This window comes from Neovison vison, chromosome 7, assembly GCF_020171115.1.
Source record: "Neovison vison isolate M4711 chromosome 7, ASM_NN_V1, whole genome shotgun sequence".
NCBI classification, from domain to species: Eukaryota; Metazoa; Chordata; class Mammalia; order Carnivora; family Mustelidae; genus Neogale; species Neogale vison.
This window is the reverse complement of record NC_058097.1, coordinates 52,634,026-52,653,415: the sequence shown is the minus strand read 5'-3', so window position 1 is coordinate 52,653,415 and position 19,390 is coordinate 52,634,026. Positions and strand designations below refer to the sequence as shown.

Here is a 19,390-nt window from a genome sequence, read left to right as displayed (position 1 = left end):
TGCATAACCTGTCACGATGTGATTTTACATTTATTTTTGTGGTATTGAGAGGCGGTATAACTTGAAGAGTACAGACTTGGGAGCAGTATTTCCGAGCTGATGCCTGCTTTGCCATTTAATAGTTGTTCTTTAACAACTCTGTTCTCAGTATCTTAGTTTCCTGTTGGTGCTGTAACAATTACCACCAACTTAGTGGCTTAATTTGTTATCTTGCAGTTCTGGAGGTCAGAAGTCTGAAATTATAAAAAAAAAAAAAGTCTGAAATCAGTTTAACTGGGCTAAAATCAAGGCATTAACAGGGCCATGTGCCCTGTGGAGGTTCTAGGGGAGAGTATTTTTGCTTGACTTTTCGAGCATGAAGAAGCCACCTGTGTTCCGTAGCTGGTGGCCTGTTCATTTCCAAAGCCAGCAGCACAGCATCTTCTGACTCTTCTCCCTCCCTCTTATAAGGACCCACTCAAGTAATAATCTAGATTAATCTCCCCATTTCGGAATCTTTTTTTTTTTTTAAAGATTTTTTACTTATTTATTTGAGAGAGAGACAGTGAGAGAGAGCATGAGCGAGGAGAAGGTCAGAGAACGAAGCAGACTCCCCATGGAGCTGGGAGCCCGATGCGGGACTCAATCCCGGGACTTCGGGATCATGACCTGAGCCGAAGGCAGTTGTCCAACCAACTGAGCCACCCAGGCGCCCCTCCCCATTTCGGAATCTTAATTTAATTACACCTAAGTCCCTTTTGTCAGATAAAGTAATTTATTCACAGGTCCCAGGGATTAGAGCATGGACATCTGAGGGTGGGGTGGGGGTAGGGAAGGTGGCTCACATTTCGTTTACTCCAGCTTTCTTATCTGCAAAATGAGAGTTAACAGTGCCTTTCTGACCGAGGTTTTTTAATTATTATTTTTTATTTGTTTATTTATTTAATTTGACACAGAGAACACAAGCAGGGGGAGCATCAGGCAGAGGGAGAGGGAGAAACAGATTCCCTGCTCAGCATGGAGCCAGAAGTGGGGCTGGATCCCAGGACACTGGGATCATGACCTGAGCCCAAGGCAGATGCCCAACCGACTGAGCCACACAAGCGCCCCTTTCTGGCAGAGTTAATACACATACATTGCTTAGAACAGTGCTTGGCATACAGTTAGAGTTCAGTAAGTGTTACCTTTTGTTATCTTACTCTTTCTAATGGCTACCTTGTTTTCTGTGGTGCGTGTGCACCAGAGTAGTGTGGCCTCAGAGCCCACTATCTGAATCGCTCTCCCTTATTATTGTCCAAATCAACTAGCCGATTATTAGCCACTTCCTAGCTGTGTGTCCTTGGGTAAGCTAGGGAAATTCTTTTTTTTTTTTTTTTTTTTAAAGATTTTATTTTCATTATTTGACAGACGGAGATCACAAGTAGGCAGAGAGGCAGGCATAGAGAGGAAGGGAAGCAGGCTCCCTGCTGAGCAGAAAGCCCCATTCGGGGCTCCATCCCAGGACCCTGGGATCAGGACCTGAGCCGAAGGCAGAGGCTTTAACCCACTGAGCCACCCAGGCGCCCCCAGGGAACTTCTTTGTGCCTGTTTTCTCAGCTGCAAAGTAGGGATAAGGAGATACCAGCTCATAAGATGTCATGAGAATTATGTAACAGTACACAGAAAGAGTGTGTAGCATGGGGCGCCTGGGTGGCTCAGTGGGTTAAAGCCTCTGCCTTCGTCTCAGGTCATGATCCCAGGGTTCTGGGATCGACCCCGCTTCAGACTCTTTTTGCTCAGCGGAGAGCCTGCTCCACCCCCCACTCTCTCTGCCTGCCTCTCTGCCTACTTGTGATCTGCCAAATAATAAAAACTTAAAAAAAAAAAAGTGTGTAGCATGTGGTGAATCTTCAATGTATGTTAGCTATTATTATTTTATTATGTACCAGATTTATGTAATTCTGGTGATGGACACTTCGGTTTCTTTTGGTGTGTCTATTCCATACTGTTCCAGTAAAAGTAAGTTGTAAGCACATAGATGCTAGGGATACGATGGTTTCTGGAACTTATATTTAAAAGGAGGTGGCAGTGAACATATAAACAAAGAGTGTAATTCCAGATAGAAGTGGGTGCGGACATAAATTGGGATTAGGTGGCCAGTGTGGACTTCTAAGGTGGTGAGTTGAGACTTTAAGAATTGACTACTGGTCAAGTTTTAAGGCGGGAGCTGGGGTGTAGGCAAACAAGCAGCCGGAAGAGTGCGATGAGCCTGAGATGGGAGCGGTTCCCAGGGCTTTGGGTAAGGAACTTGCAGGTGGAGCCACTGAACAGTTGGAGCAGGAGAGGGGCATAATCTGATTTAAAAGCTCTCTCTTCCTGAGTTGGGGGTAGCAGATTGTAGGGGGCTAAAGTAGAAACAAGGAGGCCAGGTATAAAGCTGTCGTAGTTCCGTAGGCGAGAAATGGTGGTGGCTGTGAGGGTGGGGGGAAGTGGGTGGGTGCTGCTGCTGTGAACACATCAGTACATGACCTGGGTGCACACCGGAGGATTTCCGCAGCATTCGTTCTTAGAAGGGGAACTGTTGTGTCAGAGTATGAATAATACTAGCTGACATTTACTAAGTGCTGACTGTATGCCAGGTCCTATTTTAAGTGCTTTTCATGTAATTGAGCCATACATTAGCTGTAAGCTCAGGGCCTCTAGCATAGTTAAGGATTAAAAATACAAACATGATATTCAGTGTTGATGGCAGCTGAATGAAAAAAACATCCCAAGCAGGGCCTCCTGCGTGGCTCAGTTTTAAGCATCTGCCTTAGGTTCAGGTCATGGGATGGAGCCCATGTCGGGCTCCCTGCTCAGCGGGAAGCCTGCTTCTCCCTTTCCCACTCCCCCTGCTTGTATTCCCTCTCTCGCTGTCTCTCTCTCTCAAATAAATAAAATCTTTAAAAAGAAAATGGGGCGGGGGCCCTGGGATCCAGCTGTAGGGCTCCCTTCTGAGCAGGGAATCTGTTTCTCCATCTCCCTTGTCCGTCCCTCCACTCACGCTCCCCCCCCTGCGCCCCACCCCGGCAATGAAAAAATAAGTAAAATCTTTAGGGGAAGGGAAGGAGTCAGAGTCTAGAGTTCTATAGGATGTAGGAATTGTGGAGAGGCCACATGGCTAAATGTGATTTTTGTCAGAGGCATTTATAGGTTGCAGTGCTCTAAGAGCTCAGAGGAAGGGGTGCTCACTTGAGTCGGCTGTGGTAAGAAGGACTTTTTGAGGAAATGGGATTTGAATTGGGTTTTGAAGTCTGGGGAAAAGCTCAACTAGGCCTAGAGAGGAGGAGTGTATTGCAGGTGTGTAGAATGTGGTGATCTAAAGTTGGCAGGTGGGAGATGGTCCTGGGATGGAGCCCCTGCATTGGGCTCTCTGCTCAGCAGGGAGCCTGCTTCCCCCTCCCCCTTCCCCTCTGCCTCCCTCTCTGCCTACTTGTGATCTTCCTCTGTCAAATAAATAAATAAAATCTTTATTTAAAAAAGAATTTATTTATTTGACAGAGGAAGATCACAAGTAGGCAGAGAGGGAGGAATAGAGGGGGAGCAGGCTCCCTGCTGAGCAGAGAGGCTGACGACGCAGGGCTCCATCCCAGGACCCTGAGATCATGACCTGAGCTGAAGGCAGAGGCTTAACCCACTGAGCCACCCAGGCACCCCTATTGTTATTATTATTATTATTTTTTTTTAAGATTTTATTTATTTATTTGAGAGAGAGAGAGAGACAGTGAGAGAGAGCACGAGCGAGGAGAAGGTCAGAGAGCGAAGCAGACTCCCCATGGAGCTGGGAGCCCGATGCGGGACTCGATCCCGGGACTCCAGGATCACACCCTGAGCCGAAGGCAGTCGTCCAACCAACTGAGCCACCCAGGCGTCCCTTATTATTATTTTTTTAAAGATTTGTATTTATTTAAGAGACAGGGATGGGGGTGTGTGTGCAGGGAAAGCTCACGAGTAGGAGAAGGGACAGTGGGAGAGAGACAGGCAGAATCCCTGTGGAGTGTGGAGCCCAGCGACAGATCCCAGGACCTTGAGATCATGAGCTGAGCCTAAAGTCAGCGGCTTAATAGACTGAGCCACCCAGGTGTCCCTTGTTTCTTGTTATAAGTAGGTTACGAGTCCAGCATGGAGTCCAGTGTGGGCCTTGAACTCACAGCCCTAAGATCCAGACCTGAGCTGAGTTCAAGAGTCAGACACCTAACCGTCTGAGCCACTCGGGCATGTCACTGAGCCCTTTTGTAATTAAGGTAATGGGATTGAGAAGTTCAGTAAGTCCAAGTAATACACATTGAGCATCTGTCATGTGCCAGGGATAATGCTAGATGCGTTTGCACACACATTTTGACCGGTTGTCAAGGGGATTAATTGACATGAAGTCACAATTGGTGTCCCCATTTTACAGCTGAAAAAACTGAAGTTTAGAGAGATTATGCATTTTGTCCAGATCACCCAGTTGGGAAGTGGCAGAACCAGAATTCAGAGCTAATTCTTCAGACCTAGAGGTCATTTAGTGATTGGCAGTGTCCTATTGCTGAAGGAACAGTGAAGAGAATAGAGGGTGAGAATTTAGTGGGTGTAGGGATTAGGAGGCCTATTGTTTGAAGGTACAGTTTCCCAGGGGAGAGCTGGGCTATTCCAGCTGTATCTTTGAGGTAGTGGAGCAGCCAAGCAGGACAGAAACCCTGAAACTTGGCACCCTGGAATTCCAGGTGGGGCAGTGTCGGGTCCAGGTGAAGGGAAGACTTACAGATTAACAGTGACAGCAGAGATCTGGAAGGTACAGCTAAATGCAGTCAACCTTTTTGATGTCAAAAGGTTTGGTATGTGTACTGTATTCTTTTTGGAAACATGGCCTATTAAATGTGCTGATTCTGGAGGGATAGGAGCTCCTCTGGAAGGACATAGCTTTTCTTCCTCCTTCCGCTCACTGGTATAAATCTGTGATGAGTGAAGTACTCATTGCTAGTATCTCTGTTATTTACCTTGCTTGTATCTTGTAAGCCCTCTTCCCGGTTCCCTCCTTTTTTAGAGAAGTGGAATTGTCACTCAAAAGGCTTGTGTCTGCTAGCCTGTGGATGGCAGTGGAAAGGCCCCATAGAAGAAAAGCCATAATAGAGAAGCTGAGACCTGGACATATGCCTTTGAGGGAAATACTGTAAATATTCCCTCCCCGCTCATTTTACCCTTGGGTTGTATTAGTGAAAGAAATCCAGTGTTTGCGGATTTGAAGGATGAGTGTGGCATCCTGTTTTGTCAGCCACCATCCTCATTAAAGATCTCTAGTCTAATTACATGCAAGTATCCATAATTATTAGAACCATTTTTAGAAGAGCTGCTTCATGTTCTCCTTAATATTAGTGCAAGTTGAAAAGCTACTCATTTCATAAATTTTTAAAAAGTTTTTATTCACTTATTTGCCAGAGAGAGTGAGTGAGCAAGCTTGTGTAAGTAGGGGGGATGGCAGGCAGAGGGAGAAGCGGGCTCCCCACTGAGCAAGGAGCGGGATGGGACTCCATCCCATGACCTTAGGATCATGATCTGAGCCTAAGACAGCTACTTAACTGGCTGAGCCACCCAGGTGTCCCCAGACTTTTTTTTAAGATTTTATGTATTTTAGAACACATGCATGAGTGTGTGGTGGAAGAACAGAGGGGGAGGGAAAGGGACAAGTAGATTCCTCGTTGAACATGGAGCCCTCTCAGGCTTTGGTCTCAGAACCCCGAAATCATGACCTGAGCTGAAATCAAGAGTCAGTTGCCCAACTGACTGAGCCATCCAGGCTCCCCTAAGTCCAGACTTTTTTGGTTTGTTAATTTTTTTTTTTTTTAAAGATTTTATTTATTTATTTGTGAGAGGGAGAGAGAGCGAGCACAGGCAGACAGAGAGGCAGGCAGAGGCAGAGGGAGAAGCAGGCTCCCTGCCGAGCAAGGAGCCCGATGTGGGACTCGATCCCAGGACGCTGGGATCATGACCTGAGCCAAAGGCAGCTGCTTAACCAACTGAGCCACCCAGGCGTCCCTGGTTTGTTAATTTTAAGATTTTGTTTATCCATTTGATAGAGAGACACCATAAGCAGGTGAAGCAGCAGTCAGAGGTAGAGGGAGAAGCAGACTCCCCACCGAGCAAGGAATAAGATGCGGGACTTGATCCCTGGACCCTGGGATCATGACCTGAGCCGAAGACAGACCGCTTAACTGACTGAGCCACCCAGGCACCCCCAGACTTTTTGAGATAGCTGGACCTCTGACTACCTTTCTTAAAATCTCAATCAAATTTGTGACTTTATAGACTAGGATGATCAAACACTTTCCAAATACACCCTCTTTAATGCCACCCTTTTTTTGCTCATACTACCCCTTTTCACCTTTTCTTCTGCTGCTCTACTAGTCCAAGCCTTCATTCTCTCTCGCCTTAACTGTGACACCCTTATCCCTCCAGGAATCCGGCCCACCCCTGCCAAGGCTTTCTGTTGTGCTTAGATAAAATTCAGCACATATAGTGCTGTAGGAGCCTTCGTGATCTGGTCCTGGTTCTGTCTGTGACCCACTTCCTACCGTTCTTACCTTTTTTTCACTGTTCTTCAGCTACTGTCCTTTCCGGCCCCGAAACATGCCAGGAACTCTTCCGCTTCAGGTCTTTTATACTTGCTGCTTTTGTACTTGCTCTTCTCCCAAATATTTGTATATTTGTCATTCATTTCATTTTTATTTTTGCTCAGCACCTTCTCAGAAAGGTCTTCATGATCCGTCTGAGTAAAATAGCATCCTCCAACACTCTAGATCTATATCCTGCTTGATTTCCATCACTTCTTTTTTTCTTTTTTTTAAGTAAGCTCTTCTGTGCCCAGTGTGGGGCTTGAACTCATGACCCTGAGATCAGAGTCGTTCTACAGGCTGAGCCAGCCAGGCCTCCCTGATTTTCATCACTTTTTGACATCCTATATCTCTGTCTATCTCTTCCATAAAATAAAAGCTCCACAAGGGCAGGGATTATGTCTGTCTCGTTCACTGCTCTATTTCTATACCTTAGAGGGGTGCCTGGCATAGTAGGTGCTCAATAAATATTTGTTGTATGAATTGTTCTTTGCAGGATGGATTAGAGCCTGTCTCTTTCCTGGATTTTATCCATGATGCTTCTGTGCATTTAATGAAAACCAAAATTACTTCGCTGTTATTGTGACTTGTTCTGTTTTTCAATAATTCGGTGAAACTTTCACTTTTCTCTGTCACCTGGTTAACAGTGTCTGCCTTACAGGCTGCGGGCCTCCCGGGTGCTTCTTGTCGGCATGAAAGGACTCGGGGCCGAAATTGCCAAGAATCTCATTCTGGCAGGAGTGAAAGGATTGACCATGTTGGATCCTGAACAGGTGAGATGTTTGGCCACCTCCTCACTCTTCCTTCATGGTCTCCCCTCTTCAGTATAAAACACTTGGAGGTGTCGTGAATTTCTGGGTGCCCCTGCAGGCTTGTGAAAGGAGGGCTGGCATTAGTGGAGCTGTGGCCTCACGGCCCTAGCATGTCCTAGGTGTTCAGTTCCTCTATCTCCTGTCTCCTCCTTGCGCTTTAAAGCATAGTTAGTGTCTCCCTTGGAGGTTGACTTTGAGGAGGAGAGGGGTGGTTTTCCACTTCATACGTATAAACCACCTGCGTGACTACTTAAAATTGCACAATCCCCTCGGGGCTTTATCACAGTGTAGCTGGCTGGCCTTTACCCCACAGTGATCCTGCTTTAGAAGGTTCGAGATGCGGCTCAGGACTATGTAACATTTGAGAGGTATCTCAGGAGAGCTTCATGAGTTTGGAAAACAGTGGGTGGGAGAGAATGGATGCAGACTGCTTAGCATGGTGCTTACACATAATAAACATCTGATAATAATTCTATGGCATACCATTTAATTGAAGATATGGTAGTCATTCTCATCTCCTATGTAGATTTCTCTGACCAGTTTTTCCAAGGTGAAAATAACTTCTTTCTCTTACATTCTCATGCTTCAGTGTTTTAATTTTCTTTTATGGAAAATTCCAAATATATGCAGAAGTAGAATAACATTGGATACCCCATCTATATGACTTCTACAGATAACAGTATTATTTTTTTTGGTCTATTTTTTTGGACAGTATTTTAAAGCAAATTCTAGAAATCATGTTGTTTAAGGTAAAATACTCGAAAGATTGTGTCATCACATGATACTCTTTTTTTTTTTTTTTTTTTTTAAGATTTTATTTATTTATTTGACAGAGATCACAAGCAGGCAGAGAGAGAGGAGGAAGCAGGCTTCCCGCTGAGCACAGAGCCCGATGTGGGGCTCGATCCCAGGACCCCGGGATCATGACCCGAGCCGAAGGCAGAGGCCCAACCCTCTGAGCCACCCAGGCGCCCCATCACATGATACTCTTGGTGTCTTTCCTTGTAGGCGATGAACATGCTAAGTAGCCACACAGTGAGGTGTAGGCTCTGTGGAAGAAAGCAGATGTTGATGAAATTTTTTAAAGCTCATCTGTCTGGGTTTCAGGAGAAAAGTAGTATCAGGATTTAAAAGAAGTTCTCCTGCAATGAAGAGAAATGTGGGTTGCCTCACTTAATATCAATCACAAATTGATTTTTGATTTGAATTCAAAACCTTCTAAGGAAAGAAAGTTCTTGGAAGCGAACTGCGGGCAGTGAGGACATCTCCCCAACCACAGTGCCCCCTAGAGGCTTTTGGAGAGAGAACTTATTTGCCGTTTAGAGAGGGTCAGAGCAGAGAGAGCCAGGGAAGGATGGTTCCTAAATGTGGAGGCCTGTAGTCTGGGAAACTGAAACCAGATGGGGATGATGACTTTCCTCATCTGGTTGCAGGACTCAGAGAATGGGGAACGATGATAGAATACTGAGGCGTGACAGAGTGCTGTTACTGCCGCAGGACAGCAATGGGTGCCACCCAGTGTTGGAGTGAACAGGCTGACTGTTATCCCTGCCGTCTTCACTTTGAGGACTTGCAGTGCCTTCCATGTACTGAAATGAAATGAAATGCCTAATTCCTCTGACTGGTTTTCAAGACCTAATATAGCGGTTCTCTGTCCCATCTGTGGTTTGGGTATTTGGGGGATTTGTTAAAAATAAAGGTTCTTGGGGCTCCTGGGTGCCTCAGTGGGTTAAAGTCTCTGCCTTCAGCTCAGGTCATGATTCCAGGGTCCTGGGATTGAGCCCCACATCGGGCTCTCTGCTCAGCGGGGAGCCTGCTTCCTTCTCTCTTTGCCTCCCTCTCTGCCTACTTATGATTTCTGTCAAATAAATAAATTAAAAAAAAAAATCTAAAATATAAAAAAAAATAAAAGTTCTCCAGGAGAGTCTAAAAGTCAGGGAGAGTTGAGAACCACTTGCTTCATGTAAACTGGGCCCAGTCAGCTTACCCAGCCTGACTCTTAACTCATAAATTCATGGACACACTTTGATGGTTCTGCCTTTTGGAATTTGCTTGTGCTTTTTTCCCCCTGACAAGGAACATCCCAGGGAGACTGTGCTACCTAGTGCAAAAGCTCTGGAATTTTGCAGATTTGGACTCAAATCCCACATCTTCAAGCTGGGCGAGAGGCTTTATTAACTTCTCAGGGACTCAGCTTGCTAATTAATTAATTAGTTAATTATATTCGTAATCTCTGTATCCAGTGTGGGGCTCAAACTTGCAGCTCTGAAATTAAGAGTCTCGTGCTCTGCCGACTGAGTTGGCCAGGTGCCCCGCAGTTTGCCCATCTATAAATCAAGGATGTTAATTCCTGTCCTTCAAAGTTCAGAGTGTTTTGTTTACATCAACAAATATCCTAGAGTACCTGTAGGCTACCCTGTCTAGACACTGGTGATACAAAGATGCACAAAATTGGGTTCCCATTCTCAAGATTTCTTTAGAAACCAGAGCAGGCTCCTAGACTCAGGTTGTGGTAGGGGGACACGAAAGGCTTGCTGGAGCTGTGATCTTAGCTGAGGCTTAAGGAACAAACCGAGATTTCTCAAGTTGAAGGGCGGTGTTTTAGGTGGAAACATTAGCAGTGGCATAGAACAGCATGGCAGAAGTAGAATATAACAAGCAGTGCTATTTGGTGTTTTTAGAATGAGAAGCCCAAAGTGGTGTGTGTGTTGGGGGATTGCAGGTTTTCGGTAAAGTCCAAATCATGAAGGCCCTGCTAGGAAGCCTTGCTTGTACTCAATCCTTTGGGTGGTAAGGATTCATTAAAGAGTTTCAAATATGGGATGGGTGACTTGGTCAGTTTCAGGCCTCCTGTAAAACACTAGTCACTGTATATGATCTGCACAAGATAATGGGCTGAAGGCCACTTAGAAGTTTAGTAGTTTAGGTAAAAAGTAGTGCTTTAGTAGTTTAGGTAAAAAATAAAAAGGGTCTGAATAATAGCACTAGTGGTAGAAAGGACAAGAAGCACACGGAGGTGAAAAACAGGAGGTGGTAGAATCAGTGGGATCATACATGGGAGCATAGGGGAAGCAAGCACCTGTAGATGCTTCCAGCAGGTGTTGGATACTGTGCTAAGAGCTATAGTTGTATCTCATTTAGTCCTCAACTCTGAGATGAAGGGATTGTCATCCTTATTTTACAGATAAGAGAACTGAAGAAAGGGAAGTGAATTACTGGCCCACTCAAAGTCATAGTAGATGGTGGTATGACCAGCACCCTGGGAGTCGGACTCTTGGTAGAGCCTGTGCTCTTAGCTACATCATCAGGTGGCTGTTATCAAGGACATAACAAGACTATAAAGATTGGGGTTTCTGGCTCAAGTAATTGGATGGGTGGTTGGTGGGCTCATCAACTGACCAGAAAATAGAGGAGTTGAATATGAATATTCAGGAGGAGATATCTGGTGGGCAGTTAGACTCTGATGGACGAGGAAGCAATCTGTGTCTGTAAGAACAGTTCGAGATATGCCAGCAGAAACTAGAGGTAGTGAGTTTATGGAGCTGTGGAGAACGGAGATATGAGTGATTCTGAGATGGAGTCCGGGGGAAACCATAGCCAAGAGGGTCCACGTGGAGACTGGCTGTCCAGTGTGGGAAGAGCAGAGTGGCACTCATAGAGCGATTATAGAAAGTGTTACTGCTTGTCTTACCCTCACTTCTCCTGTGATTCCCATACCCTTGCTCGTTCTCACACAGTTCAGTAAGTGGCTGAGCTAGGATTTGAATTGAAGATTTGAATTCGACTTGAATTATTCCAGAGCCTTGCTCTTAACCAGTATGATGTCCACTTCTCAGTGTGTAATGAGATCCGTGAAGAAGTAGGACAGGATGGGTCAAGGATACTATACTGTTAGAGGGCTGGCCTTGAATGGGAGGAAGACCAGCTCATTTTCTTGAAGAAAAGGTGGTAAGCGATAGTTGGCTGGAGGAGAGGAGGGAGATTGCTTGTATTGTCTTGGTGAAGGTAGCAAGGTCATACTAGAGATTAATTGTTAAATTAGATATTGGATATGTGAAGAAATGCTATGAACGGAATGGAATCTGTAATCGTATTGGCAGCTATCAGGTGATTTTATTTTATTTATTTATTTTTAGAAGACTTTATGTATTTGACACAGAGAGAGTACAAGCAGGGGGAGCAGCAGGCAGAGGGAGGGGGAGAAGTAGACTCCCGCTGAGCAGATAGCCCAATGTTGGGCTCCATCCCAGGACCTTTGGGATCATGACCTGAGCTGAAAGCAGTCACTTAACCGACTGAGCCACCCCATCACCCCTGTCAGGTGATTTTATCATCTGTCTTTGAGGCTCTCTGCTGACATCCAGCCTTGTGGGTGAAATCCTCCATTTACTTAAGCCCTTCTCATCTCTCCTCCTTTCTGAACTTTAATTGAATTTAAGAGTTAATTTCAGGCATTCTTAATTGTGACTGATTTTGGCACTGGTCTGATTTTATTTATTTGATAGAGCACAAGCAGGGGGAGTTGCAGAGGAAGAAGCAGACTCCCCACTGAGAAGGGAGCCTGTCTTGAGACTCAGTCCCAGGATTCTGATCCCAGAATTCTGGGATCATGACCCCAGCCAAAGGCAGATGGTCAGCTGACTGAGCCACCCAAGTGCCCCAAGGACTGCATCCTTTAAACTACTATTGTTTGTCTCCAGATGTTTAAAATTGGGAACATAGTAGGTATTTGGAAAATTCTTAACCACTGATAATTTTATCATTTTTTTAGCAGTTACAAATTTAAAGAAGAAAGTGTGGACTTTTCTGTTTAGAGTGAATTTTCTTTATAAACACAAGGGGGTGCTCTTTAACTATCAATGCCAAGTAAACAAAGTTCAATATCTTTACTTTAAGCCTCTGAAGGAGTGTAGGAAGTCTGCATTAGGCAAATTCCTACAGCAACAATAATACAATTAGATGGTAGATATTTTCGTTATCCTTGAAAACGGACTGGTTTGTTGTTTTTAAGAATTTGTTTTCTCCCTAAAATTCAGATATTAAAACAGTGCTATTTCTAGGTATCTCCAGAAGACCCCGGGGCTCAGTTCTTGATCCGTACTGGATCTGTTGGCCGCAACAGGGCTGAAGCCTCTTTGGAACGGGCCCAGAATCTCAACCCCATGGTGGACGTGAAGGTGGACACTGAGAATATAGAAAAGAAGCCGGAGTCATTTTTCACTCAGTTTGATGCTGTAAGTCCCATAAAGAGTGTAAAATCCGTAGGTTTAGTACATTGCAGTCTCGAGTCTGACATTGCCTCGGTGTACGTGCCTTGCTAGCGTGGTGTCTTTCCATGTTGACTGTGTTGGTAGTGGATACAGTCTGTTGGATCTGCTGTGGCTGTTTGTGACTTGCTGTCTGCTGGTTTCTTCTTTGGGCATATGTTCCCTCAAGACCAGGTTTCATCATTGGTGTTTGTACTCCTTCCAGAATCTTTTCATATAGCTTCGATACATTTTACTGCAAGTGTTTTCTCTGGAAAACAAGTTGGTGGTTAATTTCTGTAGTAGAGGCATTTTTTTTGTTGTTGTTAGAAATATCAAACTACAGCTTGTGTTTTGTCTTAAAAAAGAGCACACCTGATCTTGGTCTATGTCTGTCTCTTTCACACAGCCACTTTGACCATGTTGCCATGGATAACTAGACACATTCCCTGTAGTCATAAGCCAAATGAGGCATATCCAGCTTCATTTGGTTTCACTGTCAGATCTATGCAGAGGTGAAAGGATAAGTTAAATTTTGTTTCAGCACTTGTGACCTTTCAGACATGGTTCTCTGTACCCAGGAAAAGCTAAACAAATGTGGGGTAACTGTGGAATAGTCACAGATGATCTGCTTGGTTTTTAAACGAGAGGCCCGTTACGCGAGAGGTTAGAGTCTGGGCTGGGTAGTTTGTTTTTCTACACTGTTACATTTCATATGTGCATCTGTTCAAATGTGTGCTTGGAATGATGGATCATCTGTGCGTTTTGTCTTTTTTTTAATTTAATTCATTCTATTTTGTAACTCCCAAGTATTGGAACATTTTCTGTTTGGACATAAGTCTTCTCTTCATTTCTTTATCCATAGTAACCACATTTGGTTAATTCTAGGTGTCCCTTGCATTTCTAGCACTTAGAGGGTTGGTTAGAACTGAAGCCCGGGCTGGTGGGTTGTATAAAGCATGTGCATGGGGCGGGGATAAATGCCTCAGGGGCCGCGTGTTTCTGGCCTCTTAGGTTTTACCCTCATTTTTCACTCTTCAGGGTTCCATTTGGTCAACGTTGCATGTTCAACTGTGGCTGTCTTGCCTTTTAGACTTGATTTTTTTTTCCCTTGGGTGTTTTCTGTGTTCAGAAGAAAACGTACAGTTTAGAAGTTGTCTTCGTGACCCTTATCCCAAAGGTTTTCCTGAAAAGATCGTGTTTTATGCGGTAAAATTTAGCTATTTGCAGTACCTCCACTTTTTGGAACGCAACCTAGAGGCCTCAGAGCAACATTGATAAGTCTATTGAGTGAATCACCAGTTCATTGTCTAGGTCTGAATGGAAGGTCACTTGGTGTGTAACCTTTTCTTTTGTCCTTAAATTCAGATAAAGTTGCACGTTGAAAACTGTGGAAAAATAATCTCAACATGACTTGTTTATCTTCTTTACCTTAACATATCAATCAAAAGAAGGGGGGAAAATGCCCTCGAATTTAAATGTGACCCCTGGGTCACTTAAAACTGGTTGTGCTTCTCATGATAGCTTATGCAGATTTTAACAGGTTAAATAATTTAGAAATAACTTACGCTAAGTTATTATTGTCTTTTTCCTTTTCACGAAAACTTTGAGATGTGGTTTATATGTGTTCATAGAACAGGGGAGATAAATCCGTGGAATGGCCTTACTTTCTAGTTAAACCCATTTGTTTTGATTGCAGTAAGTGGAGGTCTTGCAATTTATAGTTTTAGTGAAACCTGCAACTTTTCTTTTGTCTTCTAACCATAGGATCCAAAGAACCTGTTATACCAGTTGGAAACTGGCTTTAGACATGCCCAGAGAGACTGTTCACCAGGATTTATGTAGACATCAGGGCAGTGATTCACAGTTTGCAAAACTCACACCCCGCCAATTCTTCCTTTCTGCAGGTTTGCCTGACTTGCTGTTCCAGGGATGTCATAATCAAAGTTGACCAGATCTGCCACAAAAATAGCATCAAGTTTTTTACAGGAGATGTTTTTGGCTACCATGGATACACATTTGCCAATCTTGGAGAACATGAATTCGTAGAGTAAGTTTTGGGAGAGGAGGGGAGAATGTAACATTTTCAGAAAAAAATACAGTTTTATTCACCAGTAGGAAACAGCCCATCTAAGGAAAGTATGCTTAGAACACTTGGAAACCAGTTCATTAACAGCTTACTGATTATGTAGGTTGTGTGTTGAGAATTATAGCAGATGTGGCCCTTCTTTCCCAAATGATGGTCTAATCTAAAGTGGTGTTCTTCCGGCAGTTGAATACACCCGGTGGGTGTTTGGGCAGCCTGGGCTTCGGGTGGCAAAACCACACCATCTGATTAGGGAAGGCTTTCTTGCTTGGATTGTAAACACATGCACCTCAGTTTTGGCCTCTGTGTTTCCAGGTTGGTAATAAAATGAGTACGAAATGGCCAGATGGGTAACTCTGAAGGCACAGTCAGCCAGAGTCTGTCTTGGGAAAGCTTCCAAGTCCAGAGACTGCGCTGGTGGAACAAACAGACCTTATCCTCTCAGTTTGAGTATCAGGGTTGCAGAGCGTGGTGCGTCTCACATGATGGGACCTGCAGTGTTTGGAACTTACAGCTTCTAGATGAAAGATGGCAGATGATACCAGTATTGTAAAACTACCTGCGGTGGGGTTTTGGCTGTTATTTCTAACTACCTCCCTTGCTAATAAGAGGTAAAGAGTGTGGTAGGTGAAGCTCCCTACCAAGGGTCAAGAGTTGTTTTCTTTTGATCAGTTTCTTAGGTATATTGCTGAAATTGCCCTGGTCTGCACATACCTCGTCTGTAAAATCGAGATCTGGGAAGGACAGCCATGTTCAAGATCTCTTGTAACTTTGGTGTTTTATGGCTTTCAGAAACTCTGTAGTGTTTTGGGCACACTGTAAATGGATGGAGAAGGCATACTGGAGAAAAACAGACCCAGATTTTTTTTTATTTTTTTAAAGATTTTATTCATTTAGGGGGGGTGGGAGGTTGGGGTACCAGGTGGTGGGTATTATAGAGGGCACAGCTTGCATGGAGCACTGGGTGTGGTGAAAAAATAATGAATACTGTTTTTCTGAAAATAAATAAATTGGAAAAAAAAAAGATTTTATTCATTTATTTGACAGAGATCACAAGCAGGCGGGGGGGGGGGAAGCAGGCTCCCTGCTGAGCAGAGAGCCCAATGTGGGGCTCTGTCCCAGGACCCTGAGACCGTGACCTGAGCTGAAGGCAGAGGCTTAACCCTCTGCCCCAAGCCCAGATTATTTTAATGTGAGCTCACCATGGCAGAGGGGAGAAATCGAAGTTTAGCTCTATTTCATGATTCCAGTGAAATTTATAAAGACTTTTTGAGAGCTTACCTTGTGCTGGGCAATGTATGCTAAGCCATTCGTTATTTCTTATCTTAAAATAATTCTGTCAGGGATTGTTATTCTCACATACCTGATCGATCAGGTAATCATCAGCCACTTTGGGATTGGAAAGCACTCAGCTACACCTGACTGCAAAGCTTTCGCCCCCCCCCTTTTTTAAGATTTATTTTAGGGAAAGAGCACACATTGGAGGAGGAGGGGCAGAGGGAGAGGGAGAGAACCTCAAGCAGACTCTGCTGAGCTTGGAGCCTGACGTTGTTTTGATCCCATGACCCTGAGATCACGGCCTGAGCTGAAATCAAGTCAGACACTTAACCCACTGAGCCGCCCAGGGGCCCCAAGCTTTTGCTCTTAGCCACCGTCCCATCACGTCATCTGGTGAGGCTCTTGGGCGAGATTCAGAGAGTAGAGCTCAATTCCTTCCCTTGTCACCCTCTAGGGAGAAAACCAAAGTTGCCAAAGTTAGCCAAGGGGTAGAAGACGGACCTGATACCAAGAGAGCAAAGCTTGATTCATCTGAAACTACTATGGTCAAAAAGGTATGTGTACTCTGAGGGGGGAATGATCAGAAGCCTTGGGGCCTTATGGGGGACAGGCAGTCACAACTGCAAGCAGGACGAGCAAGCATGTAGTCTTGACGGGAGGGGCCTGGATGAGCCGGGCCAGTGCTTGTCCCACTCAAAGAGGGGGTGGCTGCTGCTTAGTGGCAGCCAGCTGTTGCCATGAAGGAGGATGGATGCGGTGATGGCAGGTATCCGTTTTTAACGGAGTCAGAAATAGATTTTTTTTAATAGGTTCTGTCCCAAACTATTTTTTCCCCCACACCCACCTGCCCCCCTAAACTTTTTTTTTTTTTTTTTAAGATTTTATTTATTTGGAGAGAGAGAAAGTACACAGGCACGCACAAGCGGGGGTGGGGGCTGGGGGGCAGCAGGCAGAGGGAGAGGCTCCCTGCTGAGCAGGGATCTCGATTCAGGACTTGATCCCAGGACCCTGGGATCATGACCTGAGCCAAAGGCAGATGCTTAATGGACTGAGCCACCCAGGTCCCAGTCCCAAACTTTATTTTTAAGCAGGCTCCCTGCTGAGCAGAGAGCCCGACTTGGGGCTCCGTCCCAGGAACTTGGGATCATGACCTGAGCCGAAGGCAGAGACTTTAACCCACTAAGCCACCCAGGTGCTCCTACTCCCAAACTTTTTAACACCAGCCACCTACTACTATGGTTTGAATGCTCTTCTTTCACCCTGCAGATGCTAAAGAGAATATGCCTGCAGGGCTTACTTGGTGTGTGGGCCGATGGGGGCCTCTGGTATCTGGAGCAGTAGCAGAAGAACTGTTTTGGAGCAAAGGCCATGCCTCTTGCATAAAAGAAAATTTTTTGGGTAGACAGACAATTTAGGGAAATCCTACCTAAGTGGGCAGGAATACAGTTTAAAGTTTGAATTGTTTATGCTCTTCTTCAAGATGAAGTTTTGGGGGGACGCCTGGGTGGCTCAGTTGGTTGAGCGGCTGCCTTCGGCTTGGGTCATGATCCCAGCGTCCTGGGATCGAGTCCCACATCGGGCTCCTTGCTCAGCGGACAGCCTGCTTCTCCCTCTGCCTGCCATTATGTCTGCCTGTGCTCGCTCGCTCTCCCTCTCTCTCTCTGATAAATAAAGAAAATCTTTAATAAAAAAAAAAAAAATAGGGACGCCTGGGTGGCTCAGTTGGTTAGGCAGCTGCCTTCAGCTCAGGTCATGATCCCAGCGTCCTGGGATCGAGTCCCACATCGGGCTCCTTGCTTGGCAGGGAGCCTGCTTCTCCCTCTGCCTCTGCCTGCTGCTCTGTCTACCTGCCGCTCTGTCTGCCTGTGCTCGCTCTCCTCTCTCCTCTCTCTCTGACAAATGAATAAATAAAATCTTAAAAAAATAATAATAAAAAGATGAAGTTTTGGGGTCGGCTTTCCACCAGATAACCTTTTAGGAAGAAAGTCCTCAATGTTGACAGGTGTTATCATCCGGTGTGTACTTTCTTTTTTTTTTTTTTTTTAAAGATTTTATTCATTTATTTGACAGAGAGAAATCACAAGTAGATGGAGAGGAGGCAGAGAGAGAGGGGGAAGCAGGCTCCCTGCTGAGCAGAGAGCCGGATGCGGGACTCGATCCCAGGACCCTGAGATCATGACCTGAGCCGAAGGCAGCGGCTTAACCCACTGAGCCACCCAGGCGCCCCCGGTGTGTACTTTCTAACATAGTTTGTAGGGACGTAGGCTGTACTGGAGTTGGCACAGAGATTGAAGTCCGTTTTACAGCTAGAGGAGGGGCGGGGACTCGCCAGGAGAGGATCTTCTGAAGCTGGTGTTGGAATCTGAGAAGGGGGTCACGCGATGGGGGAGACAAGATGAAGGGGCCAGAATTGGTTTTGTCCAACTGAGGAGAGAGATGACCGAGCCCATATTTACTCTTTGCTTTGTAGATTTAAATGTGGAGAAAGAAAAACAGCTGGTCAGAGCTTCAAGTTAAAATTGCTCTAAAGGGGGGATTCTAAGAGTGCAGAAACCACAAGAGAGACTGCAGAAACCACAGAAGTGGAACTCTTTGAGTTTCCAGCAAGGCTGGGCCGGAGATTTTTGTTTTCTTGCTCTTTATGTTTGTATTGGAAGAGTTTGATTGCTGTGAGTGTGATACAGAGGAATTATTAAGCCCTAATTTTAGTGTCTATTCACAGGACTATAATTACCCAGAGTGAACATTGGTGTTTTGGCCAAAACTTGGGTCCTTTTCTTTCTCCCTTCTTTTCTTTCTTTTTGAGGCCCAGTCAAGCTTTATCTGAATAGCCCCGTGAGTTTGGTGGGGGGAGATAAATTGTTAACTAACGGAGGAGTACAAAAGCAGCTTTGTGGGTGCTGTCAATTTATAAATCACACCCTCTTACAAGTGTGACACTTGGCCTTGGTGTGAAGGGTTTTATGGCTTAAGGGCCTTCTCTGATTGAGGCGGGTCTTTCACATTCAAATGGAGAGAGCTCCCAGCTTTGTTAGCCCTTCACAGCTGGACGCTTCCCCTGGACTCAATACTGATGGTGCCCACTGGGGTGGATCTGGAAACCGCTCTGGGGAGCCACTTTATGGAGCTATGAGGGGAATGTGGGCAGCCCAGCCAGGCACCCGGTGGCCTTTGCTACCATTCCTTGGGCTCTTCAGTCACAGAGCTCTTTGTGCAGCCTCTTCCTGCAGGGGCTGAATTTGAAGGTATCAAAATATTCCCCAGCTGACATTGTTAGTCAGCTGTTTCACTTGGACAATTCAGGCCTGGATTCCAACCCCGAGCCCTTAAGGTTGTGAGGCATTCAGTGCATTCCTGATGACAATCCCTGGGATTCCAAAC

The 19,390-nt window shown here is 45.2% G+C and overlaps 1 protein-coding gene across 2 annotated transcripts in view; it reads left to right on the top strand.

The window, feature by feature from the left end:
• Positions 1-19,390, top strand: part of SAE1 (SUMO1 activating enzyme subunit 1) — a 100,218-nt gene that overhangs the window by 23,452 nt on the left and 57,376 nt on the right. For both annotated transcript variants that reach the window (XM_044257038.1, XM_044257037.1), the window contains exons 2-5: positions 7,249-7,360; positions 12,460-12,633; positions 14,553-14,695; positions 16,464-16,563. In XM_044257038.1, coding sequence (XP_044112973.1) covers positions 7,280-7,360; positions 12,460-12,633; positions 14,553-14,695; positions 16,464-16,563 — 498 coding nt within the window. In that variant the 5' untranslated portion in view covers positions 7,249-7,279. The remainder of the gene's footprint in view (positions 1-7,248; positions 7,361-12,459; positions 12,634-14,552; positions 14,696-16,463; positions 16,564-19,390) is intronic.